The sequence below is a fragment of the Stenella coeruleoalba genome, assembly GCF_951394435.1.
Source record: "Stenella coeruleoalba genome assembly, chromosome: 19".
Taxonomy (NCBI): domain Eukaryota; kingdom Metazoa; phylum Chordata; class Mammalia; order Artiodactyla; family Delphinidae; genus Stenella; species Stenella coeruleoalba.
In genome coordinates, this window is record NC_137165.1 from 35,719,401 (window position 1) to 35,747,265 (window position 27,865).

The 27,865-nt window shown below is 38.1% G+C and overlaps 1 protein-coding gene across 2 annotated transcripts in view; it reads right to left on the minus strand.

The window, feature by feature from the left end:
• Positions 1 to 27,305, minus strand: part of TAF15 (TATA-box binding protein associated factor 15) — a 29,553-nt gene extending 2,248 nt beyond the window's left edge. Inside the window, exons 1-15 of one of the 2 annotated variants that reach the window (XM_079904144.1) lie at positions 27,197 to 27,305; positions 20,685 to 20,724; positions 19,137 to 19,188; positions 18,970 to 19,054; positions 18,785 to 18,887; positions 16,920 to 17,113; positions 15,389 to 15,509; positions 8,013 to 8,047; positions 7,367 to 7,399; positions 5,368 to 5,477; positions 4,187 to 4,316; positions 1,353 to 1,445; positions 834 to 915; positions 629 to 717; positions 143 to 521 (exon numbers count right to left, since the gene is read on the minus strand). In XM_079904144.1, the coding sequence (XP_079760270.1) occupies positions 143 to 521; positions 629 to 717; positions 834 to 915; positions 1,353 to 1,445; positions 4,187 to 4,316; positions 5,368 to 5,477; positions 7,367 to 7,399; positions 8,013 to 8,047; positions 15,389 to 15,509; positions 16,920 to 17,113; positions 18,785 to 18,887; positions 18,970 to 19,054; positions 19,137 to 19,188; positions 20,685 to 20,724; positions 27,197 to 27,203 (1,553 nt within the window). In that variant the 5' untranslated portion in view covers positions 27,204 to 27,305. Of the gene's footprint in view, positions 1 to 142; positions 522 to 628; positions 718 to 833; positions 916 to 1,352; positions 1,446 to 4,186; positions 4,317 to 5,367; positions 5,478 to 7,366; positions 7,400 to 8,012; positions 8,048 to 15,388; positions 15,510 to 16,919; positions 17,114 to 18,784; positions 18,888 to 18,969; positions 19,055 to 19,136; positions 19,189 to 20,684; positions 20,725 to 26,510; positions 26,999 to 27,196 lie in introns of those variants that run through there. The other variant, XM_079904145.1, reaches the window with a different exon arrangement.
• Positions 27,306 to 27,865: the final 560 nt, after the last annotated feature.

Sequence of the window (27,865 nt, forward strand, 5' to 3'; positions counted from 1 at the left end):
TCCAACCTAACTGAAAGAGTTGACAATGGGAAATTCAAGTTCTAAATAACTGGACAGGAAGAAAATGTGATGAAAAGGGCTCAGACTCTAAAATCTAAGAGCAGTGAGGTACAAAGGTTAGTATGTACATTCTAATACTCACCTTCCTCCCATTTTGCCTCCATAGCCACCTCGGTCTCCTCCATAGCCGCCGCCACTCCTGTCTCCTCCGTAGCCTCCACTTCGGTCCCCACTGTAGCCACCACCACCACGGTCTCCTCCGTAGCCCCCCCCACTTCGCTCTCCTCCGTAGCCGCCGCCTCGGTCTCCTCCATAGCCACCACCACGGTCCCCCCCATAGCCACCTCCTCGGTCCCCCCCATAACCACCCCCACTTCTGTCCCCTCCGTAGCCACCACTGCCACTTCTGTCTCCACCATAGCCCCCCCCACTTCGGTCTCCACCATAGCCGCCTCGGTCTCCACCTCTGCCCCCACGACCTCTGTAGCCCCTCTCTCCACCGTAGCCTCTTCCCCGGAAATCTGCAAGGCAGAAATGCAAACTAGTAAGGCCAGCAGAATAATGGAAAGTCTCCTTAATGCCAGTCAGAAGATTAATAGCATGCAGATGCTGTTAAAGGCTGACCCACCTCCTCCTAAGGGACGAGAGTCCTCTGGTCTGGGCTCATTGCACTGATTGCAAGAATTCCTTCGAGCAAAGTTCATATTTCCACACGACCTGAGAAAGGAGGAAAATAAAATGCTCAATAGTTTCCAATGGATTCAGAACCCCCTCTTGTACCTTCCAACCCCAATCCCAACTCTTACATCTACCAAAATAAATGGTATACTTACGGATTAGGGCAAACCCAGTCCCCACTTTTGGGGTCTCCACCTCTCCCCTGAAAGCCTCCACGGCCTCTATATCCTCCACGGCCTGGGGGAAGTAAGGAGTGGGGAGGAATCAGTAGCAGACATTAACAAAGCAGAGGAAAACCATCAGACGAAAGAACTGAGAGCAAGTGTTCATCAATAACTGGGCAGCACCCCCTCAAATTAACCCCTTATGGCAGGACTCCATGATTCTTTGATTTGGGGCTTTACTTATTTAGTCAATGCAGGAGATGTGGAAGAAGACCCCAAGGCACACATTTAAGTGCAAATAATGCACTAAAAAACTTCGAAGTCCACTTTCTATAATGCCCTCCTTAGTTTCAGAATCTCAGGGATAAAGGTACCTCACTTTTAAGATAGAAGGAAAAAGACTGATAGGGAGAGAGAAGTAGTAGCAAGTTCACACAACAGGGACAGAACATGGACTCAAATCCAAACCTTCTGTGTAATACCCAGGCCTGTGAGCAATAAGTATTTTACCTCGTCGCCCACCTCCACTTCCACCTCCTCTCATGAATTCAGGTCTTCTGGTGGCAAAAGACACTTTAATGATGTTGCCATGGAATTCTTTTCCTAAAAAAAAAGAAAAGAAATGGTTTTGCAGAAATGCTATTCTACATCTCCACCTCTCAAAAATATAAAACTTACAAATTTTTAGTTTCAGAGGAATAACTGACATGTCCTCACAGAAATTCAAACACACTAGTGTTCCAAAGAGTCAAGGTAACTGTACTAGAACATGACACAATCTACTAAATACAGCAGATCTGTCACAAGGAGACAGTCATTTCTTACTAAGCAAAAAAAACAACCATCTAAAATTTTACATGAAAAAAGCCAAGTACAGAACAATGTATGTAGTATGCTACCATTTCTTTTTTTTAAAGGGAATGAGTGTGTATGTGCATGCATGTGCACACATATGCCTGTCTATACACTGCCTATTGTGCTTAACTCCAGTAGGTGAAAAGGTGGAAAGGAAACTCATTTTTTACTATATACTCTTGGTACCGTTTGAAATGTTTTTTACCTTAGACAAGTAGTATCTTTAAAAATAATGTGTGCAGGGCTTCCCGGGTGGCACAGTGGTTGAGAGTCCACCTGCCGATGCAGGGGACACGGGTTCGTGCCCCGGTCCGGGAAGATCCCACATGCCGCGGAGCGGCTGGGCCCGTGAGCCATGGCCCCTGAGCCTGTGCGTCCAGAGCCTGTGCTCCACAACGGGAGAGGCCACAACAGTGAGAGGCCCGCGTACCACAAAAAAAAAAAAAAAAAAATGTGTGCATATGTGATTACTTATATACATGCATACATACACATATTCTGCTGTCCCAGGGCCTTAGAGACAGAAATTTTCACTTTATATTAAATAAGAGAACTGACATATAAGGAAAAGGTGCCCAAGGAGTCATAAAATACGTTATAAATCCAGGAGTCTTAGCACTCTCACCGAAGTCCTAATTGTTGTGACTGGCAACCTTCCACAATGTCAGATGGTATGACAAGCACTTTTAAATAGGAAACCCATGGATCAGTATTTTAAAAGCTGTAAAAAGACCTGGTGAGAGCTGAACTATGGAGTTACTGTTAAGAGGCTCATTTGCCCTATGGGGGAAAGGCACAATAATTTTTTTAACATATCATAAGCTATGATAGTTTTATGATTCACAGAAACTATGACACAAGCAGAAAAGTGAGGGAGAATGGACCTAGCCTTCAAGAGCAAGGTGATGGGGCCTGATTAGGGCAAAAAAGTAAAGAAAATGGAGGTGAAGACAGGGTTATCATAACCTCATCTGTGAAGAAGTAAAGAAATGCAATTACGTCTTGCAAGACACAGGTGCAATAATCTTGGAACTGGAAGGGACCACAAGTGCCTGTCAATCCAGCATAGTTTAGCACTTCACAGACAATGGTGCTAGACTGCCTGAGTTTAAGTCCTGACCCTGCCACTTATTCTGTGGTCTTGGAAATTATTTATCTTCTCTGTGCCTGAGTTTCATCATCCGTAAAATGGTAATAAAAGGGTACATCTTATAGGGTTACTGTGAAGATCAAACTGAGTTAACGCACATAAAGTTCTTAGAACCATGCCTAGCTCATAAACCACAGTAAACATGCAGTAAGTGTTAGTTATTATTAAATTAGGGTACAAAAAAAACAGTGAATTTATAATAACATGGGGAAATGACTACGTTAAGACGTTAAGTGAAAAAAAGCATGAGACAAAACTACATTTGGAGTATAATGATAAACTATTTTAAAAGACTGGAAGGAAGGGGCTTCCCTGGTGGCACTGTGGTTGAGAATCCTCCTGCCAATGCAGGGGACACGGGTTCAAGCCCTGGTCCAGGAAGATCCCACATGCCGCAGAGCAACTAAGCCCGTGCACCACAACTACTGAGCCTGTGCTCTAGAGCCCGCGAGCCACAACTACTGAGCTCACCTGCCACAACTACTGAAGCCAACGTGCCTGGAGCCCGTGCTCCACAACAAGAGAAGCCACCACAATGAGAAGCCCGCACACCACAACGAAGAGTAGCCCCCGCTCGCTGCAACTAGAGAAAAAAAGCCCGCGCACAGCAACAAAGACCCAACACAGCCAAAAATTAATTAATTTATTTATTTTAAAAAAACTAACTGGAAGGAAAAGTTAATACCAGTAGTTGTCTCTATGTAGAGAACTATGGATGCTTTACTCCTTTCTTCTACTCTCCCATATTTTCGTATTTTCAGGGGGAAAAAAAGTCTTACTGTTTCTTCTAAGTATGTATTAAGATTATATTTTAAGGGAAATTAACCAAATTTAAAAAGAATATAGTCAACCAGGCCAACCCTCTACATCTCTATCAGGGTGGCCTTAAGCACAAAGCATGACATAAGGAAATATTTTAGACAGAGTTCATCTCAATTCTAAAGGTATGTAAAAACTCTGGCCTGTATTCTCAATAGAATATCTAAAAAAGTAAACATGAAGATAATCACCGTCTATGAGAACATATTTTGACTTCAATACTAGAAAACATTTATCCAAACCACACGTTGAAACGATATGAATGAGGGACTTCCCTGGTGGCGCAATGGATAAGACTCTGCACTCCCAATGCAGTGGGCCCGGGTTCGATCCCTGGTCAGGGAACTAGATCCCACATGCATGCCGCAACTAAGGAGCCCTGGAGCCGCAACTAAGGAGCCTGCCTGCTTCAACTAAGGAGCCGGCAAGTTCGACTAAGGAGCCCGCCTGCCACAACCAAGAGCCAGCACAACCAAATAAATAAATTTAAAAAAAAAGAAACTATATGAATGAGGTATACCATCAAACCAGTCAATGGCTGCCTTAGCTGAAGGAGGGTCATCAAATGATACTGTTGCCTCCCCTTTTGGCTTTCCTGTGTCCTTGTCTGTGTACAGATTTATCATTGGTTTTCCAGTCTTCTTATTTGTCTGAGGAACAAACAAGTGGGTGTCAGTATTTTAAGAAAAAGTGATCATGAACCACATAGATAATTAAAATTTTATTTTTTAAAGGAATTTACATATCCATACAATAAATACTATCAACTTAACATAAAAATGAAGTTATCTGTAGGTTCTGAAAAAGAAAACTCTCTAAAATACATTAAGTGAAAAACAAACTAAAAAAAGGATACACAGTATATAGTTTTATCCATGTATAATTTCTTTAAACCCACAAAAAAGAAAACAGATAATACTTCATATAAATATATACCTTGTAAAACTTAAAAAAAAAAAAGACCAGGAAGAATGTTCACCAAGCAAATAAATAAATTACCATTAAGGCGTACACACTGGATTTTGTTGAGAAGGGAGCGGAAGACAAGAACTGTGTGAATTTTTTACATATTTCATGTGTAATTAATAATTTCTTAAGAAATTTTTACTCTCCAAGAAGGAGGAAAAAAAAGTAATTCCACGGACACCAAAACAAGAGCAACTACAAACTGATATCAGGCAAATGCTTCAATCTACTAACACTAATCTAAATGCTTTCTAGTTGGGAGATGAAAATATATGCATGAAACAAACAGTGCATGAGACACTTAAGTACAATAAAGTTATGAAATAAAGCATTATTATATTGGGCAAATATATAGCAGACATTAAATACCAACATAAAAAGTTGTTAGTAATAACTTGGGTTTTCATATGTTGGCATTTCAGAATATGAAAATGTTTTCACAATTTCATTTGGGTCTCACAATTTTAGGAGCTAGGCAGAGACTATGTTTAGAGTCCTAAGATTGAAAGCAAAAGCTGTGGAAGGCTGTGGAAAGGTACACACAAGCGAGGAATAAAAATCTTCATGTATTTTAGCAAACTTAGCAAATGCCTACAGATGTGGGTGAGCATGTGCATCAGGGAACTTTAAGAGACAAGCCTTACTGGAGTATGGGCTTATTATGTAACCTATGTATCTTAACCAGAATATGTCGATAATTATGAGATTTTCAACATAAGCCAATTTTTTACTCACCTTGATAATTCCTATTTGTTTAAAGAACTCCCCCACTTGATCTGTAGACACACCCTCCCCAAGTCCTTGTACAAAGATTGTGTTGTTATCTGAATTATCAGATTCTGAATCTATGGGGGAAAAAAAAACCATGATTAATTTTACATATTCCTTAGGTTTACTACATCCTATTTAGTAATCAAGAATAATAATTTATTATTCAATATTCAACTATTTCTGTGACCAAAAGGAAAAAGGACCAATACATGAAACCTCTTAGATAAACATGCAAAGTGGTCATAACAGTTATTTGGTAGGTCAATTCTCACAACTAAACTTCACGTAAAGTGGATCAAGTCCACACTATGTCAAATACATAGACCAATTAAGGGAAATCTTACAAATCTCACTCTTCAGATTCAGATACAGGACTCAAGCTCAGTAAGAGATGAAGAAAGTTAGTATAAAGTAGCATTCCTTTCTTTGGAGAGTTTTAATTCTTTCTGGCTAATCAATACTTTTAAAGCTTTCTGGTAGAAAACTGCCCAAATCTGACACCTTGAACTTCCAAGCAAGCCAAGCAGAATTGCTGGTTTCCCATTCATTGCAATAAGCTTTATATATACCAGAGAGTAGGGGCACCTTGACACACACCTTACCTTACATGCACACTTTTGGATTAGTATAACAAAACAAGAAAGATGCACATAAATTCAGTCCATCAAGGGATAATTCAGAAATTGCCATCCATATAGAATACTTTAGCATCTTAATAAAAACAAAAGTTCTGATTTCAATATATACAGCTACTGAGTCTGCGCTCTAGAGCCCGCGAGTCACAACTACTGAGCCCATGTGCCACAACTACTGAAGCCCACACACCTAGCGCCTGTGCTCCACAACAAGAGAAGCCACTGCAATGAGAAGCCCGCGCACCGCAACGAAGAGTAGCCCCTGCTCGCCGCAACTAGAGAAAGCCAGCGCACAGCAACGAAGACCCAATGCAACCAAAAATAAATAATTAATTAAAATTAATTAATTTAAAAAAAAATTTTGGCTCAAATAGATTTTTAATCTCTACATAACTTTCAAAAGGCTCCAGGCAGCCTTGAATTTCATTTGAAAATATAAAGGTACATGAAATTAGTGACCTCTGAGGACTTCCCTGGTGGCACATTGGTTAAGAATCTGCCTGCCAATGCAGGGAACATGGGTTCAATCCCTGGTCCGGGAAGATCCCACATGCCGTGGAGCAACTAAGCCTATGCGCCACAACTACTGAGCCTGCGCTCTAGAGCCCGAGCCACAACTACTGAGCCCATGTGCCGCAACTACTGAAGCCCGCGCACCTAGAGCCCCTGCTCCGCAACAAGAGAAGGCACTGCAATGAGAAGCCCGTGCACTGCAACAATGAGTAGCCCCCGCTCGCCACAGCTAGAGAAAGCCCACGCGCAGCAACCAAGACCCAACACAGCCAAAAAAAAAAAAACAAAAAGAAAGGCACATGTAGAAAGAAAGATGTTTTGTAAAAAAGAAAAAAAAAGAAAAGAAAAGAAAAGAAATTAGTGACCTCTGCCCAGAGTAAGACAATTCTCTCATATATGAATTCAGGTTTCTTAGGCCCACTGACCAGACTATCAATCCATTGTAATATTTTCTTAAACACAGCTATTCTACTTCTAATTCCCCAATCATACCAATTCTCTCATACTTGATTTGCAGTAATTAAACAAATAATGCTAATTAGCAGTACAAAATCAAGTATTTCTTCACAAAAGAAAAAGTAGAGAGCATGGGAAAGCACAAACATAGTAATTTTTCCTAGCAAACTTTCCAATCAATCCCCCTGAACTTTTCTTGCTGGTACATCTTTAGAAGTGAAGCTCCCTGGTTCTGGCAGCATTATCAAATCAAATCTTCCTCCTGTACTAACTCCTCCAAACACACACACTTCTCCTTTGAAAAAATGGAAAACTAACATTCTCTTAATGGCAGAGTCACAAACTACCATAAACCTTACCAGCATCTGGTCTGGGTCCATAATCCCTGTGACCTAAGGGAAAAGAAAAAGAAAAAGAAAAAGAAAGCTATTTAAGGCAACTCATAAGAAATCATTTAAAAACAGTAATAATAACCAAGGCATGAAAAGTCAATACTTCCAAAATCCTTGTAAGTAACCATCACAGATTTACGAAGTAAGTATATAAATTAAGTTTTATTAAAAGTTTAAGAAATCAAGATGAATGTCAATATTCCCTTAAACTTGTCCCAGACGGCACCAGCCACTTTGGCATTACGCTAGTATCACTTTTGTTAAGTTCTGGTTGTGAAGGCTGATTGGAAAACCGTAATAATTTAAAAACACCATGTCAGCTACCTTTATTAAAAAACATATTGACAAAATCCAGTGAAGGTCTCATTCATTGGTCACCAGACTCTTTCATGCAAATTCACTGTGTAGAAACCCATTGGACTGTTTGAGATCAACTTCGTCTTTTTAATATTTTGAGATATATATATGCATATATATAATTTTTTTTTAAGCACACAACACACACCAGCCTCAACAGAGTAAGAAAGGGCTTAGACTACGTCTGCGGGATATTGGTGGCTTTTAGGTTTATATAGCATTTCCACTGAAACATTTTGGGATACTCAGCACTTACCACCAAAATTTTTGAAGCCACCGCGGTCACCACCACTGCAGAGGAAAAATTGAAGAAATGATTTCTTCCTTAGGTCTCTAATGTGCTGAGCCCTGGGCTCAATCTATACTTAACTGTCACAAGTAGAGCGCCCAGGAAAACAGTAGCACCTCTAACTTTCCAGTAAATTTCATTTCATAGACTTCAAAATGTTGTTTTCACCTAAATGTTTCCCCAAGGATCTATTTCCACAAGGGTGCCTTTTCAAGCTTATTACAGAACATACCTAATATACTCTTATTTTAAAATTTTCCCAACCCCAAGCCAAAGGGATAATATTCAAATCCACTTAAACTGGAGGCACAAGAGGAAGAATGCTAAACATTCTTTCCAAGGGGAAAGAAATCATTTTAAAACAGTAATAATAACCAAGGCATGAAAAGTCAATGGTACAAAGTGAGAGAGTGGTGTGTACATATATACACTACCAAATGTAAAACCGGAAAAAAAAAAAAATGTAAAACCGATAGCTAGTGGGAAGCAGCTGCATAGCACAGGGAGATCAGCTCGGTGCTTTGTGACCACCTAGAGGGGTGGGATAGGGAGGCTGGGAGGGAGGGAGATGCAAGAGGGAAGAGATATGGGGATATATGTATAGCTGATTCACTTTGTTCTAAAGCAGAAAATAACATACCATTGTAAAGTAATTATACTCCAATAAAGATGTTAAAAAAAAATTTTCCAAAATCCTTGCAACCATCACAGATTCACAAAGTAAATATATAAATTAAGTTTTATTAAAAGTTTAAGAATTCAAAATGAATATCAATATTCCCTTAAAGGGAAATATTTTTGTTAAAGGGGATATTTTTGTTAAATATGAGAAAAAGACTAGGAGAAAAATACAAAGCAAGATTAAAATTTTGATAGCAGAATGGGAGAGGTAAAAACTTGAGCACTACGTTCTACTGTGACACCAAACGGTGGGTTTTATGAGATGAAGAAAAAAGTGAGGTACAAATATACACAAAAGTGAGACTGAATGAAAGCGGTCTTAAAAATTCAAATCATTCAGATATCTGGTAAAATGAGCACTAAAAGAAAGCATAACTTTAAACTGCCCTCCTATTCCATGCCCACTGCAACATGCTAGCTCTCTTCACAGCAGAGCTACTAACATTCATGCTGCCGAATGCTCTTGAACACCAATCAGTAGACCATATCAGAGACAGAATGCTACATACTCCACAAGAAAATGACTTTATTTGGCAATTTCCACTGCCAGGTAAGTCAATGGCCCTTGTGTGCATAGCTTTATGTAAGAAATCTAAGATCTCTCTTATCAAGAAACTCTTTAAATGCTCATACATTGAAAGCTTGTTTCTCTTAACTGAATTATGTAATCCTCTAAGATTCATGTGCTGACATGGATACAAAAACACCCGAAGTTTTCAGATGGTGATATCTAATTTTCTAATACTACTAATCTTCTACTATAACCCAAGAAACTAATCCAATATACTAATGTCTCTTCACTGCTTAAAAGCCTCTGCTTTAGTAATAACCCTGCCCTCTAGATGGCCTTTCTTGAGCCATCCTGAGAAAAACCACTCTGACTAAATGAGAAAGAATTTTTTCTTTAGAAGTCTATTCTACTACCTTGACGTAAAAAAAAATTCCCTTGCAACTAGCATAGGTATGGACACACGCAACTTAACTCGCCATTAATTTTTATTTGATGCCCAAGAAATCTAAAAAGGAGAATAACAATATTTCAAGGCTATGCAGACAAAGCGAAGCTCAGGTCTTTCATATATATAGTTTCCTATTGAGTGTCTAAGACCTCTCTTTCAGAACATCACCCAAGCCCTCCCACCAACCCATACTTCTAAATGGCCTATATATCATAGCTTAACTCTTTAAGGAAAGGAAGCCAAACAGAGTTCTGAGATTAAATTGCTGAAAATCTTATTAGAAACAAGATATCTCAGGTTTCTTCAAAGATGATCATGAGAATTCTAAAAATGATGAAAAAAGAGCTAGTGAAAATATTAAATCGGGCTTCCCTGATGGTGCAGTGGTTAAGAATCCGCCTGCCAATGCAGGGGACAGGGGGTTCGAGCCCTGGTCCAGGAAGATCCTCCATGCTGCGGAGCAACTAAGCCTGTGTGCTACAACTACTGAGCCTGCACTCTAGAGCCTGCGAGCCACAACTACTGAAGCCCACACACCTAGAGCCCGTGCTCCGCAACAAGAGAAGCCACCACAGTGAGAAGCCCGCGCACCTCAACGAAGAGTAACCCCCGCTCGCTGCAACTAGAGAAAGCCCGCGTGCAGCAACAAAGACCCGATGCAGCCAAAAATAAATAAATTTTTTTTAAAAAAAGAATATATTAAACCCACATTCCTATGTCAGGACGTTAAAGTACCCAGGAGAAAGTATTTTTTTTTAAATAGGATATTTGCACAATTAAGTGCTGGAAGAGGCACCACTTAATTATTCTGCTGCCAACTTAACCAAGTACCAAATTGTTTATCTGACCACAATGGAGGGAAAATATGCAATTTCATATATCAAGTAGTTCCTAAAATTTCTATTCTGGCCAGCAATATAACTTTGAACAATTTTTTAAAAAAGGACATACCCCTGGTAAAATATAAAGGATATAAAACAAATGACACTTGAATATGTTTATAATTTTCTATTCCTCCATACAATGGCATTTTAACTTAAGTCATCATTACTGAGCATTTCCTTTGAAAATTCAGCAGCTGGACACTTCAAACACAATGGCCGTAAATATGGAAATACCCATAAATACATTCGAAAAAGTACTAGTCTTCAAAGTAGGAGTCTCAGGGTATAGTCTTAACTATCACTAATCAATCTTGAAAATTTGGACAAGTCAGTAATTCTCCCTAGGCTTCAGTTTCCTCCTTCGCAAAATAATGGTCTACACCCTTACTACCTGAAAGGTGGTCTATGGAATAGCAGCAAAGGCAGAGCCTGGGAGTATCTCAGAAAAGCAAGCTCATCCCACACCTACTAAATCAGAATCTGCATTTTAGTAAGATCCCCAAGGAGTTCATATGTACATTACAGTTAGAGAAGCACTGGTCTGGATGACCTATAATTTTATGTGAGGCTTTCTTTCAAGTTCCAATGTTTCAGTCGCTTTTCTCTTTCCTTATCAAGAAATTTCATATTAATTAATTATAGTTCCTTACTAGGAAATTTATTATATTAAAAACAGTAAATAAACCTCAAATAGTACCACTATTAAATCAGTTAACAGAAGATGGGCCTGTGGTTAAGAATCTTTCTTCAAATCTGCAGTCAAGTTACATGTCCCTTTTCCATAAACTAAGTTAAGGCCCCACTAGCAAATTAAAACACAAAGGCATGTGAACATCTGAGTCAAGATGTTGCCACAACAAATTTGTTTTCCTCCCAGAAAAAGAAACAAACTTGTACACATAAAGAATTTCTGAAGTAAGGACACTTTAATGTAAAGAAGTAAAGGTATTTACTAGAGACATAAGAATACTCAAAATTTATGGCTGAGTGCCCCCCGCATAGGAAAATCAATTGTATATTCTTGACTCAACTACAGAAATCGTCCCAAGTTCAAAACCACAATGAGCAGCCTACTCTAGGGTAGACTCTGAGGGTTCTTTCACTGTTACAGCATTACATATTTAGAGACGACAGTCAGATTTAATTTCAGGTGCTTGTCAAGAAAGAAAATATACTTTGACAGAGTCTCTATTCCCAAAATTAAATTTTAAAAATCCAAATATATCTGTATTCAAGGACTAAAACTGCCAAGAAGTAAAAGGACAATATAGGAATCTTTATTCCCAGAAAATTCAATACACAGAGAGAAAAAGGAACTTAGCTAAATATTGAAAAAGATTAGTTTTTTAAAAACTGTTCTGTGTTTGATTTTTCATACTAGTAATTTACCAACATTTCAGAAGACCAAGAATCTACCATTCTAGAGCTGCACTATCCAACATTTACTAGCCATATGTGACTGCTGACCTTTTGAAATATGGAGAGTCTAAATTGAGATGTACTCTAAATGTAAAATACAAAATGGATTTCAAAGTCTTAGTATAAAAAAAAGAATGTGCATTATCTCAATAATTTTTATACTGATTACATAAAATATTTGTGATGTTAGATTAAATAAAATGTATTATCAAAATTAACTTCAGCTGTTTATTTTTCTTAATGTGGCTATTAGAAAATTTTACATTATACATATGGCTCACAGTTGACCCACATTATATTTATATTGGGCAGCACTGGCGGGACTATCACCAGCACACATGCACATTTTTAAGAGAGCTATTCAAAAACTCTTATAAGGGCTTCCCTGGTGGCGCAGTGGTTGAGAGTCCGCCTGCCGATGCAGGGGACGCGGGTTCGTGCCCTGGTCCGGGAAGATCCCACATGCCGCGGAGCGGCTGGGCCCGTGAGCCACAGCCGCTGAGCCTGCGCGTCCGGAGCCTGTGCTCCGCAATGGGAGAGGCCACAGCGGTGAGAGGCCCGCGTACCGCAAAAACAAAAAAACTCTTATAAGAAGACATTCAAAATTTAAGATAACTTTTTTGAGATCTGAGATATTAAAGCCTAAAAAATCTACTTAACTTGATGACATGCTAATAATGGAAAATGGTTATCTATAAAGTTCTAGTAATTTTGCAATGCATTCAGCACAATGCTAAAGTTAAAAACACTGAGAAAATGTATGGCCTTAAGCTTCTAGTCCAGTAGGAGGCCACTGATCTACTTTAGATAACAGTTAGAAATTCAATCTCTTTTGCTGCAACTGCTTTTTCAAAGAAAAACACTGTTTCCTATAGTCCCTATAGTCTTCATGTTTCTCTTCCAAAATTGGAAAGCCGACAGCTTCCTTTGGTCTGAATTCTTCCTGCAGTCAAGCAATCATACAACTTGAGTCTAAGAATGTCACATCCTTTACCACACATCAAACCTTCACCTGCAAACTGTGCCCCTTCTTTAATTATAAACCCAACTAATGCCAGATATTCTTCAAACAGCCCTGAAAGGATCATATTTTCAACCTTGCTATTTTTAAGTAAGATGATTACAAACACAAATGGGAGTGTTGATGAAGACTAACAAAAAATGTTTGGGTATTTCTGGTACTTAAATGTAAAACCAAGTGTAAGGGGAAAAAAAGCCCTGAAACTGGGCTTTTTTTTTTTTTTTTTTAATTTGAAACACTTCACCCCTGTAAATAAGCTAAAAATCACATCCTGAACAAGATATTGTGGCACATGAAAATTATATGAACTTCGTATTTCAGTATCCATAAATGAAGTTTTATTGAACACAACCATGTTTATTCATTTATACAGGAGCAGAGCTGAGCAGTTGCAAAAGAAACCGCATGGCCTGCAAAGCCTCAATTATTTACTATGTGGCCTTTCACATAAAAAGTTTGCCCATCCAATATAGAGAGTAAGTATAATCATCCACATAAATTTCTTAAAAAGGCCTTTCATGCACATTCCATTTACTGGCTAAGGGGGTGGGGTGGGGGGAGGGAGGGAGTATACAGACAGCAACTGGGTAAGACCTCTCCCCCAAAAACCCTACCCTGACTTGAACCAGATCACCATCATTTTGACCTAATACATCCTGGGCTTCTACACAAGATTTTGTTTGAAGAGGTTCTAAAGTTAAATAAAAAGATTTGAAACTCAAAAACTTAGTTCATGATTCAGTACCTGGGCCAAAAATTATACTGAAATGTTGCCAAAGAGGTTTATCGAAGTGCTTAAAACTGGTATGCCCAGGGTTGGTTAAGATACAGATCTTCCCTCTTTTAGCAGGAGGATCACTCAAGGTCCTTTCAACTCTGATTCTAAGATAAGTCATCTCTCAAAAATGAAAACATACTTTTAAAGACTTCCCTACCCTCCTCCTCCTGAAAAGTGGGGTTCTACCATTCTCTGTCAGACACTGTCATAGTTTCAGAGATAATCTATAGATATAATTATAACTTCCTTATGAAGAAAATTAAACCTATGATATGCTGTAAAACGTATAGCATCTCAAGGCAGTCAATTATCTAAAACATATTAACCAGAAAATCACATATACCTGTTAGTTATCTTGTTTGGGATTCTGTTTGAGGGAGCGAGGCTATTAGGTAGAGAGTAAGCACCATACCACTCTACGTTGTTCACTTACATCCACATGATAATGAAGAGGCATACAATATACTTGTTTTACCTTAATAAATTGACTTCGGCTATCAATCAAAAGACATTTAATGTTCAAGTCTTATAGAAATTTATCAAATATGTTTAGACTTTAGATTTGCCAGACCAAAGCACTATACACTAAACAGAGAGAAAGTCAATGAGATCAAATTCCTGGCTCACTTGAAAAATTAACAGTGCTGTATGTAACTGATCTTCTCAGGTCACCTCAGGGAACAGACAATAGTCCCTAATAAGCAAAAGAGTGACCTGGTATTGATATAATATTGTCAGTTAACAGGCTGACAATTTCAATTCCCAAGGAACACAAATTATCTTTTAAGCCTGTATATTTTACCCACGAAATGTGCAACCTACAAACCTCATCTGAGGACAATAAATGTCAATTACTTTTTCATTCCTATTTTTAGAGCAAAAGCGCTAGACTTACACATATATTTGAAAGTAATTTTAAAGCCACCTTTCATAACATATGCCATAAATACCAAAACCTGATAACACTAACAGTGGAGAAAAGGAAAGCTGAATTAAAAAGTCATTCCTTTTCCACAGCTTAGTCTAGACAAAATATGCAACGGTATGTGACATTGCACTAATTATCTCAATAATTGTTTACTTAAGAATGGGGACAAAATAGTTCAGTTACATAAAATCTTTCTCTCATTTGCCAACCCCAAATTTATAATCTGCTATTGCCTCCTAATATTTTTCCCTTCCCAAGGGGATTCAAGATTAAAGAACAGCCTCTCCACCTTCCAATCTAGAATTAACTTACCTTGTATTTTCTACATATAAAACACTTGGATTTCCCAGAGTCATCTTTTAAAGGAGTTTAGAGTCAATAGCTCTGGCAGGAAAAACATAGTTAAGTGGTTTAACCACACCATAGTAGGGGACTTTTCTCCATTGGTATTTAATATATACCACATAAACTAACGGCTAACAAAGCCTATTTTGAGGTAATTTATGTGACATCTTAAGACTGAAAATAAATTTTGAATTTCTGTCCTTTTCTCTACAACATAATCTTTTATAGGCCTCTTAACTAAATCAGATGATGGAATCGAACCAGCTAAGTAACAACAAAAAAAAAAAAAAGAGAGAAGAAATGTAGACATCTGTACCTAAAAACTTACCTTGATCCTGTCATAGGACCTCTTCCATCCTTGTCATATCCCCCACGCCCTCTACCTCCTCCCTGTGACCCGCCATATCCTCTATTATCTTCTCCATACCTACTCACATCACGACGGTCATCTACAAAAAAGAAAATTAATACATACATATATAAACAACTTGAAATTTCTGACAAAGGCTTTCCACAACATAATATTAAATAGCTCTTTAGGTCACCTGTGACCTTCAGAAAATGGCACATGTACACAAAACTCAAATGCAAGTCAACATAACACCATCTGGAATTAAATGTATGAGACTTATATGTGTGTCAAATTCCATTCTACCAAAGTCAGACAGCAAAATGGTGATGTGGACATCACCATTTGATGTGATGATAATATGGAGTAGTTTGAGTAAAGTACATTAGGTACAGAACTCTAATAAATTAAAAGAATACCCTGATCTTAGGGACTTCCCTGGTGGCGCAGTGGTTAAGGCTCACGCTCCCAATGCAGGGGGCCCGGGTTCGATCCCTGGTCGGGGAACTAGATCCCACATGCATGCCGCAACCAGGAGTTCACATGCCACAACTAGGGAGCTGGCAAGCCACAACTGGGGAGCCCACCTACCACAACTAAGGAGCCCACAAGCTGCAACTAAGACCTGGTACAACCAAATCAATCAATCAATAAATAAATACTTTAAAAGAATACGCTAATCTTAAAAGTTATTTTTCATGTCGAAAATATTTCAGTGTAAATCAAACACAGACAAGGAATAACTAGATTTTCAAACTGAGAGCTATTCAGTGAATATATTCAATGAAGACGATATTCAGTGAATGAGCTTCCACTCTTACTCATTCACTTGTTCATTCATTCAACTATTCAACAAATATTTATCGAGCAGGTACAAAAATGAGTAAGGCAGGACCTTTGCCCTTGAAGCATTCATTTTTATGGCTGATCAGATTCCTAAATATCATGATATATATAAAATGATATATATAAAAGAAAGAATGACTGGTCCTTCTTAGTTGAGGTTAGAGAAGGCTAATATAGGATCATAATTTCCTCAAATCACATACAGCACCAGTACCAAGATAACTGGTAGCATGGACTTCCCTGGAGGTCCAGTGGTTAAGACTCCGTGCTTCCACTGCAGGGGGCACAGGTTCGATCCCTGGTCAGAGAACTAAGATCCCACATGCCACACGGTGCGGCCAAAAAATAAAAAATGTTTAAAAATTAAATTAAATTATAAAAAAGAACTGGTAGCAGCAGCATTCATTGTCAAATGATCAGTTGACTGAGACAACAAAGGAAATTCAAAAACTCAGCCAGCAAAAAATTACGTGACCATCTGGAGTCTCCAAGAAGTTCAGAAATATCAATCTAATAAACTAATTTTGATGGACATGAGACAGAACATATGTTCAGGGTGACTCTAAATTCTTACTAACAGTTGAAATCCTCTGTGGGTCTTTTAATACAGAATTCAATACACAATTCTATGAAGGGAAAAATAATAGAGATCAGCATATCTTACCTTGTGTGTGGTGGCTGTAATTTTCCCTTTGTGAATGGTAGGATTGCTGGTTTTGATTATAGGAATCATGCTGCTGATCATAATTTGACTGCTCGGCATAAGAGCCGTGATGTTGATCATAGCCTGACTGCTGGTCATATGAATCTTGTTGACCATAGTCTGACTGGTCATATGAAGGCGCTCTTCCACCTTGGCTAAACAGAAATCAAGAACTTGAGCGATTTTACAGAAGGACTGTTTACTGCAGCAGGCTGACTGAGACTGATTGCTATAAGAGGCCTGCCCAGCTAGACCTCATCCACATTTACTACCCTTTTCTGGTAGGAATCATTTAGCTCTTTTATCTACAGAATCTTATCACCAATGGAATGACTTTCAAACAACAGTTCTACTATCACTGAAGAGGTGTCACATTATGAGAAAAAACACACACACCTTTGAAAACTGTAGAGAAGCAAGAAAATCACTATGGTTTTTATCATCTCCTTGAATTAAAAAAAAAATTAAAGATGACATAAAGTACAGTAATATGTCTGACTCTTTAACAAACATGACACAGCAAGTGCTGACTCCTTTTAATAGTTACAGTAAAAGGCTCTATCTCAGTTTTAACAACAATATTATTTAATAATATTTTGGGGACTATTTTCTTATCTTTAGAACCTTACCTTTAGTACATTCTTCTAAGCATCTTCAATAATAGTAAATTTTAGAAAATAGCAATAAATCATTCAAAGTTTTAATCTGCTGAGTAAGAGGAAAGAACTTGCTTTGTGTTGCCATTTTTTAACTGAAACAAAGTCTAACTACCAAATGAGACTGCTTTATTTTCTCTTGCAATTCAAAAAGAAAATTCTAAGTATGTTCTGAGCAATATGACTATTAATTACCTACTCTCAGGATGGGAATGTTGAAAGAAACACTTAATTGGATTTGAGTTCTAATGTTTACTCAAAAAAAAAAAGGTGGGGGGGGACAAAAATGGCCTCACAACTTAATAGTCACATCTTACTCTGCATCAAATGATCAAAACAATCTAATAAAGATCGATTCCCCAACTCCCTACCCAAAGCACATCACAAAGGTCAGAACCCTAGACCTTCACTTTAGAATGACTGTCAAACCAAATCTAACATTTCTCTTTGGTCCACATTTATACGTCACATTACCAAAAATGCATCCTTATGAAAAGGTTCTCCTTAAATTTAAAACTAACCAGGCTTGAAGAGCCTTCTAATGTAACACGCTTTCTGGATAGTATTCCCTACATTTGTACTTTGTAAAGCACAGTAAAAAGTAAGTTGCTATTACTAAAATTAATAACAAGTACAGGCTCCTCAAATCAGAAAATTTTAAAAAAATATATAAGACCTGTAAAATTGCTAATATTCACCTACCTATATTAACAATTAAAACATTTTTTAGGGTATTTGAAATAAGTGCATAGGTTTTAGCACTTTTTTCTTTAATATTTTTGCCCCTGAAAAGGACATTAAATACATTAAAATGGTTAAAAAATAAAATGGAAATGAAAAGTAAGCGTTGATAAGTCTCCTTTTATAGGCAGGTTTTTATTTCATCTCAGGTATAAAGCAGAGGTTCAAATTTTACATTTTAACATTTAAATCATGTGCATTCATTTACAGCTAAACTAATTGTACAAATAATACATCATAAGAATCAAATATCAATATTGATAATCTCCACATTCTTTATAATACAAAACTGTGAAATTCATACACCATCAACACTTTTCTGGGAAAAAAAAAAAAGTTTAAAGCTGGGACTTTGTTAGTGAAAGCTGTTTAATACCCAAAGTGTTATTTCCACTTCCCAACACCTCAGTACTTTCACTGTTTCCTTACCCTCCTGATGATTCCATGTTTTGCTGTGCCTGGTTATTATAAGATTGCTGGCCATATGAGCTCTGCTTTTGATTCTCATAACCACCATAGGACTGCGAATAACCTAAAGATTAAATAGATATACCATTTAGGAAAGGTTCTGATTTTAAATTTCTAAAACAGCAAATTTAACAAATCAGTCCAACCTGATTGGCTTTGTCCGTAACAGGAGTAGCCGCCATAGTTCTGCCCATATGAAGAATCAGTAGTTTGCCCATAGCCAGAATAGCTCTGAAATTTAGGTAAATACAAGTTTCACTGCATATTTAAGATTAAAACTATTTATAAAGAACTCAATTTATATTTAACCTACTTGTGGTGCTTGTCCATAACCTTGGCTGCCTTGATTTCCATAGGAAGAATAACTGTAAAAGAAAAGTGTACTACTTGAAAGAAATGTGCTAGAATTTAAAAGCTTAAATTAACCCTATCTTCCTTTTCAACTTTCAACTCAAATACAAGCTTCTTTCCTGAGAAACTGTTGATCTAACTACCTCTTCGAGTCTAAATTGAAAGGTGATAACCAAAGACTGTCAAAGACATAAATAAAATCATGCCCAGACCTCTTAAATGCCAAACACACACCAGAAGTTTTGCTTTGACAATCTCCCACAAATAAACAAAACTTCACCAGAGCTAGAAAATTCCAACAGAATTATGCTTGGATGGGTGGGAGGCTGGGGGTGGAGGGGAGTGACTACATGGTAGCAAGACCCATAATAAATATCTGAAGCAGAAAAATAATGACTCTTTAAGTTAGAGCTTTAATCAATTTAGCTGTGCTCTGACAGATTAATTTCTTCCTACCATTTGCCTTAAATTTGCCTCTAACATCCTAGAAAATGCACAGTGTGGCACTAAACATCCAATTGTTAGTGCCTCAGTAACGAGAGGCATGTATATCTTCAGAATACTATCATAGAACGAAAGTATATTGTATCTCCAGTGTCATAGCATAGGATGGCATAGTTTGTTGACTGAATGAATACATGCAGCTTTCTCGGAGTTGAACTTTCTTTAATTTTAGTGCATATAAGCTTTAACAAGTCAGAAACAAACTTTCTGAATATATACCAAAGAAAAATAAAACATATGCCAAAAAAAAATCTTACTATTTTAGAGCTATCAAGTGCTAACAGAATTTCTTAACTTTATAAAACATATTTCATTGAATAAAACATTTGCTAGTTGCCTACTATGAGGGTCTATCCCATGAGAATAAAAAAGTCAAATCAGTTTTGTTTTCATGAAGCTTAAAACTTGATGACAGAAGGTATCTGAGATGCTCTTCTGAATATCTCACACTGAGCTGCAAAACACTTATACTACAAGTGAAGGCTGTATTTCTGGTAAGCAAGAGAATCCTACTGCATGTATACATTCACATAAAAACAGACTTTTCTTTTTATTGTGAGCATGGTGAGGATGATTTTAAAAATGCTAAACACTTCTATCATAGTGCTTCAAGAAAATCCACTCCAGAAAAAACACATTTAGCATATTATATACAATCAAAAAAATTAAATGCTTTTTCTAAGCTGTTATAGTTCAACTACTTAAATCCTTTTAGTAATTGTTTCTTCTAAATAATTTCTTAAAGAAAACAATCTTTATAATACCTATGAGATTCATTTTAATCTCTAGGGGGCACCTATATTTACTGATTCAAACAGCCTTTTAAAAAAAGAAAAATATCTTACAGCACCTATGTACATAGGCTGACTCTTTCCCCTTCACAAGCTAAGATTTAACTCTTTTAAGACGTCAAGATACCAAAGCTTAAGAGGAAAGCCTGACTAAATTTATCTTTTTTCTCAGCTCTACTCGTTCATGGTATTATTGAAATGTACGTATACTTTACCTTTGCTGCTCACCCCCAGACTGACCGTAACTTCCGGAATCTAAAACACATAAAAAGAATTTTTGTCTTATTTAAAATTAGGCTTCCCTCAAAGGCTGACTTTAGCTCTTACAGATGAAATGTGATAAGAAAATATCATGAACTACAGAAAGAAAAACTAGAAGTTAAAAATACAGTGCAAGGAAAAATCTGTGCCAATAGTATTAGCTATTTACAGTAACTACAGCTTTGAAAACAACTACTCTACAAACATGTCCTGATGGTCACAAAAACCAAGTGAACAAATGAGAAACAGTCAGTGAAAAACCCATCCTTTCAACAAAAACTCAAAAGCTCAAGTTATATTATCTTTATATATAAAAAGATATCTGTTAAAAAAAACTAATCAGGATCAAAAAGGGGAAAATGCACACTCTAAGATAAATCCCCAGGATTACATTCACTTCATATCCTTGCCAGCCTAACATATACACCATTCCCTTGGATTGGATTGGATTGCTTTGGCTGTCAGCAGCAACAAAAAGATCTCCAAAGACTTGGTAAAAGCAGCTAAGCCACTTGGTATATACCGACTCAGCAATACTTACCTCTAGCTTCCCTGTTGGCAATAAAAACTACCAAGGAAAAAAAAAAACTACCAAGGAAGGCATGAGTTGAGTAATATACGTCAAAATAATAATAATAATTTGAACTGTGAACTTTTCTCAATACTTTAAAGTGTCGGTTATTCCAAAAATTTTTGAAGAGGCTCTACCCTCTAGGCTTCTCCTCAGAGTCAAATGAATGACCTAATTTTATTAGTGATTGAGTAAGAGAAGAATATCATATGAAATACTCTTTCAACTGCAAAAAAATGACTGATAGTCTTCAACTGCTATTAGGCCCAACCTCATCTAATCTGAATAAAACTATTTGATGTTGAACAGCTCTGAAAACCCGCCAAATATCAAATCACATCAATGACTTTTTCATTCAATTCATATAAAGCTACAATATGAAAACACTGTCACTGGCTGTGTAAGTGGGTGACATCAAATTTGCCACTTTTCTACAGTAGAGATCTCCAATCAGACTGAACAAGAATTTTTTTAATCCTTAACTACTAAAATATTGAATGAAATCCTGACACAAACTACTTCTTTTATGAATGTGGACATAAGGCTACCTGAGATGAAAAAAAAAAATTGTGCATCACTGCCCATAATAATAATATGACTAGATTTGTAACTAACCAAATAAGAAAAATATGAAAAGAATACAGAACCTAACTGGACCATAAAGAGATTAGATGCATCTATCAAATGGCAAAGGAAGTTAGTTTCAACCAGTTCAGAAACTAAAAAGGATTACTGTGGGAGGAGGGGGTGTATGAATAAAACAAATATACATACACTGGGGATGCATGAAGCTTTAAGTTAAATTATATCCCAAGGCAATGACGTGGGTTCTCCCAGTGACAGAGTGGAGTCCAAGACCTTATTGTACTTTGGCTCAGGCAAAAATTATAGAAGTACACAGCACATATGTCATATGACCCTGGCTTAAATCTAATAAGTATCAGAGCTCTTAACTCAGTCAACTTCAGCTCTCTGAAACTGTAAATCTGACTTCTTTAGCTGGCTGACTTTAAAACTCTAGAATATAGAAATAAGAGTATTGACCAACAAGTCGAGCTCTTAGTGAAAGTAGATGTTTTACATTCACCAGAGAAAATCAGTTTATAAATGTTATTTATGGCATTTTAAACAACTGCTCATTATGAGTACTTGACACTTGAGCCTTGTATCTGGGCCCATGAATTATTTAGAGGTGCTTTTATTTCCAAGTGTATAGGGTTTTGACACTCTTTGTGGTTTTGTCTTCTTATTCCATTGCAGCCAGAAAAGGTATTTTCTGTACTATTCCAGGTGTTTGTTAGGATTTGCTGTTTTTCGCTTTTCCCCTTGGTAAACACTTTTACTTACATAAATGTCTCCTATGTGCTTGAAAAGAACTGTATTATCTAAATGTTGAAAGAATTCTGTAAATCCGTAAGATGATGCTTGTTAGTTCTATTATTCATATTCTTACTCATGTTTGGTCTACCCGATCTATTACACAGAGTAGTATGTTTAAATTTTTTTTAATTCCCTGTTTGACTCTGTATTTGTCAATTTCTTTCACTGAGTGTTTTTTTGCTTTCTACACTTTGAGGCCATATTGTTAAAGCACATAAAAGTACAGATTTACAGCTTCCTGGTGAATTTCCCTTTTTTTCTTTTTTGAATTTCCTTTTAACATTACATGAAGACTATCATTAAAAATGTCCAAACTTTATTTTGACTGGTAATGTAACTAAACAATCTTCCTTTTGGTTGATGTTTGCCTGATTAATATTTTTCTATCTCTATACTTTTAACACTTCTTATTCTGAGGTTTTAGGTATGTCATTTTTGAAAGCATACATCTAGATCAATTTTTCCCAATGTGAAAATCTTTGTCTTTCAACTGATGTTTTCATATTTTTATTATTGTTACTTTTTATTTATTCCTACCAGCCTATACTAGACTCTCTACTTACCAGGGTCTTTTTTTTCCAACTCCTTAACTTCCTTCTATTGGATTTTCCTTACTCCCTTTCCCCCTCTACTGCTTTGGAAGTTAGACGTTCAAATTCTGTTCTTTTAGTAAGTCACTATTCATAATTTAAAGAGTATGTTCAATTCTTAACATGCATTCTTGATAAAGTTCAAAATGATCTTCGACCTCCACTAGCATACAAGAACTTTAATGCTATAATGCCAATCACAGCCTTCACCTATTATTTTGCTTCCACTTTTTCTTTCCGTTATCTTTTGCTTCCACTTTAAAACTCTAGATTCCACACAGTCAATACTTTTTATCTACTGCATTTGCTTCCTCTGTATCTTTTTGCATCCCACTCCTCCCTTTCGGATTTCTTTTATTAGTTCTTTCAGCAAAGGCCTGAAAGTGGCATTCTTAGTCTTTTATTTGCTAAAAAAGTCAAGGTCAAATGTTATTTTTCCTCTAAATTCCAAAGATCATTTAGTGGCTTCTTAAAACTTCTAAGAAGTCTACCAATCTTACCTTTTCTCTATTTCCTCTGATAGGTCTGTCACTGGTATTTCATAACCTGCAGTTTCACATTTATGTATCTAGGTACGAATTGATTATGTCTCATGTTTGAGACTACTGCTTCTTGATCCATCAATTCTGGAAAACTCAACTACCTATTAATTCTTCACCATTTACTCCTTCTCGAACTCATATTAGATATATCACAGGACTTCACAATCTATTTCCTATACTTCTTAAAATTTCAATTTTCATCTTTATCCTTCTGAACTGAATCCTGGGTAATTATATCTATTTTCTACCTCACTAATTATTTCTTCTGCTAGGTCTATCTGCAATTCAACTTGGCCACTTTTTCCATTTCTAGAAGTGACACTTGATTCTTTTTCAAATCTACGTAACCATTTTCCACGTCTTGGTCTTAGGGTTGATTACTTCTTTTAGGTTTCCAATAATTTTAAACACATTAATACTCGCTTTCAGACTATCTATTAGGGATTCAAATGCCATTTGTCACTCTCATTTTGGCGAATTGTCTTCCAGAATTCTGCAATGTTTTACTGTGAACTTATGTTCTGCAAGGCTTGTTTTTTCTGTAAGATTCCTCGTGACCTAGGCTCTGAAATTTCCTCAGAAAAGGTTTTTCGTTTGTTTTTACTAGAAACCCCAAGGTTACTGTCAGTCGAGAACCAATTTTTATGTTAAATTTCTTGGCCTGAGGTTCCCTGGACCTCATAACTAATCTAAATGTACACCGAAACTGTATGAAGCACAGGTCCCAAGTTACAAATTCTCAGGAAAAAACTTTTTTCCCTCACTCAAGGCCCAGGCTTCCTTGTTATCTCCTATCCTGGTACAAAGGTTTTTCTAGTTCATTCTTTCAATGAAGATACAGTCCTTTAAACATCCAGGTTTTATGTAAGGGTTCCCATTACACGGCTCTAATGGTCTCAAGGCTGCATCTCCTGTCCTTAGTTATTTCGGCAATAAACTCCAAGTCTCTGAATGAGACCTACACCCTTCTCTATGCCTACCATGCTGGCTTCTACTTCATTTCTGGCAGCAGGGGCTCGCCCTTTGTTTTATGTAAGTTCTTGCATTTTTAGCTATTCGTAGACAGAGGATTTACAAGTTATCTTAGTCTGCCATAGTGCCAAAAGAAGTTTCTTGACTTCGTAATTTTTATATGTATAACTGATATTAGATTTGATTTTAACTTCAAAGGTGTCAGATAATTCACATTTGTCTGAGAGTCTGACTCACAATATTTACAACTCTGATTTATTTATTATGTAAACATTTATTTTATTACGCTTATAAGTCTGTCCTGTCAGGCACCTGTAGTGGCTGAGTCAATTTGATAAGTTAAATTTACAATATAGTTTGGAATGTTTAAAGGACTTAACTAAACTTAATGCCATTAGTTGTTTAGGGGGGAGTCAAAAGCATTATTCCTATTTTTATACAAAGTCGAAAGTATTATTTTTATACACAAATTACAAAATGTACAGAGTATATAACAACACTAAGTAGAACTTAAAAGATTCTAACTCTAATTGACTTAATGTAGAAACAAGCAATTATTAGTTCTTTTTGACATGAAAGTCAATTTTGATGTTAAAAAAACTCAAATTACAAAATGACAAGTAAGTGCTGTCTTGGTAATTCTAAAGACCAGGGATAATGGATTACCCAGCTCACACACTATTATGACACACTGAAAATCCTGGATCTTACAAACGGTACAGTTCTAAAACTTAATTTTCCATAAAAGCTACCCAGTCCTACAAAAATAAGCCACTGCTTTAAACCAATAATTATGTCAAAAATCGAGACAGGTCAATGGTTTTTAATGAGCACTGTATACACTGAAATGGTAAATTTCTGCATGAAGGTGGGAGAATCTTAAAAAATTTTTTTTTTACATCACGGATGGGTTACACACCCTCCTGAGTGTACTTCTATGTACTTCTGTGGAGCTTTACCAGACTTCATTCCAAATTATGCAGCTGGTAAAATATGTACCAATGTCACCTTTGGGGTAAGAAATTATTTCTTGCTTGAGCAAGAATTAAAGATACAAATTCTGTGCAATTAACAGCCTCTTACATCAGGTAGATGCCCCTTCCCCTTAAAGATCAAACTTCTGGCTTAACATCAATGTTAATCTAAAGAATGTTTATCATTTCCCTGTCCAACCATTCTTGCTAATTTGGTCTCCTCTCAGCCTGCTCCTTCCTTTTTGTCACATATTTCCACTATTCTGCAAAACTGGATTACCTGGGGTGGGGGGGGGGTGTTTTTGTTTTTTTTAATATCAACAAGTTCTCCCTTAAAAAAATGTAAAATACTCTGCCAGCAGTCATTTTCATCCCAACCATATGGCTTTCAGGGACGTGTTCTGCTTTTCCACCTGAAAAGTAACATGTAATTCTCAGGATGGTTCCTAGCAAGTGGGGAGCCGGGTCTTTCTTTGCAGCCTGCGATGTGCCCAACAACAGAGGGCCTTGTGCGGCAGCTTGGACTGCTAAGTCAAGAGCAGACCCACGTCCCGGACTTTATATTCTACTTTCGCAAGACCTAAACGGGCTGTCCTGATAAGACCAAGGCCTCTTTTTCTCTTTCACACAACGGGGGTGCCTCTGTCAATTTAAAGTGCTTGATGGAAGACTGCCTTTCCTTTGGTCTGTATGTTTCAACGTAAACGCCACAGGGACCTACAAGAGCCCATCAATAATAAACAGGGCTCACTTTCAAGCGCGTGCAGGAGATAAACAACTGAAGAGGTGAAGATGACAGAGAAGGGTGAAGAGGAATTATACGCAAGCACCCCCATCTCGAATCCGGGAGGCTGGTGCGGAGGGAATGACGACATGTATGTAGGATTTCGTGTCAGGCAACGTCGTTTAAAAGGGCTCCCAGAGCGTCAAGGCCCCCACCTGATGAATGGGTGAGTCAGGAAGGCCCAGCTCCACGTCACGGATGGGGAAACTGAGGGACGAGGCGGCGAGATGACTGGCCGGAGGCCTCGCTGAAAGATCTGAGGCGGAGCGGAGAACCAGAAGCACCGATTCTCTCCGGCCGATGCTCTAATCACGGGCTCCCCCCGCCCCTGCGATGGCGTAGCGGCCTCCGCCCCCCGATTCACACACCCTCCCCCGGGAGCAGCACGTCGCCTCGGGTTCCAAGGACAGGGCCAAGAGACCGGGCTCGAGGCGCTCCCGCCGGGATTTGCAGACGGAGAGCGTTGGGAGCGTGCGTCCCTCCAGTCCAACATGGCGGCGGCAGCGTCCGCCCCCCCCCCCCCCCACACCCCCACCCCAGCCTCCCTCAGGGCCGGAGACTTTCCCGCGGGGCCCTCCGGTGGGCGGGAAGACGGCCCAACCCCGCCAGGCCCCTTTTCGCCGCTGCCGCTGCTCGCTGAAAGTGTCACCTACCCGACATGACTAACGGCCGCGGCGCAGAGCCCCCACAACCCGCAGAGAACAAGGAATACCAGAGCCAAGCGGGGCCGTACTGAAGGCGGCGCGGCGATCTGGCCCCGAATGCGGGACTTCGGCAGCCAATCAGAGGGCAGCGGGCGGTACCACAACGCCACGGCTCGAGGGGTGGCTCTGTGCTAGACCAGAACCCAGAGGACTTCAGAATCCCCGTTCCCCCCTCCTCGGACGGTACCATTATTGAGAGGGAATTGTGGAGAGGCCGTACCACTGCCGCGATCGGGATGGGGGAGGGGACTGAACCTACCCGGTACGTCCTGATTACAGTCCTATTTTTCACTTTATTGGATCTAATAGAATTCGAGGTTAGGAAGCGAAACAGGAGAGCCTTATAAACGCAGATTATATGGTTAGAAAAGGAAATTTCGAATGGTATGTCCTAGTTCGCTCCGCTTGGGCTGCAGAAGGCTTGAGCCACCTGGGGGTGTTGCTGAGCTCCGGGCCGTAAAGTCGTGACTAACTGCGGGACCAAGTCGCCTCCCGGTTTGTTGTAACTAACTTGCCGAGTAACAGATAGACTACAGGGTGATACTGGAACAAACGTGTGCCTTAAAACGAAATCACACACAAACCGGACCCTGAGGATGTGTCAGGGTAGGGGGTCGA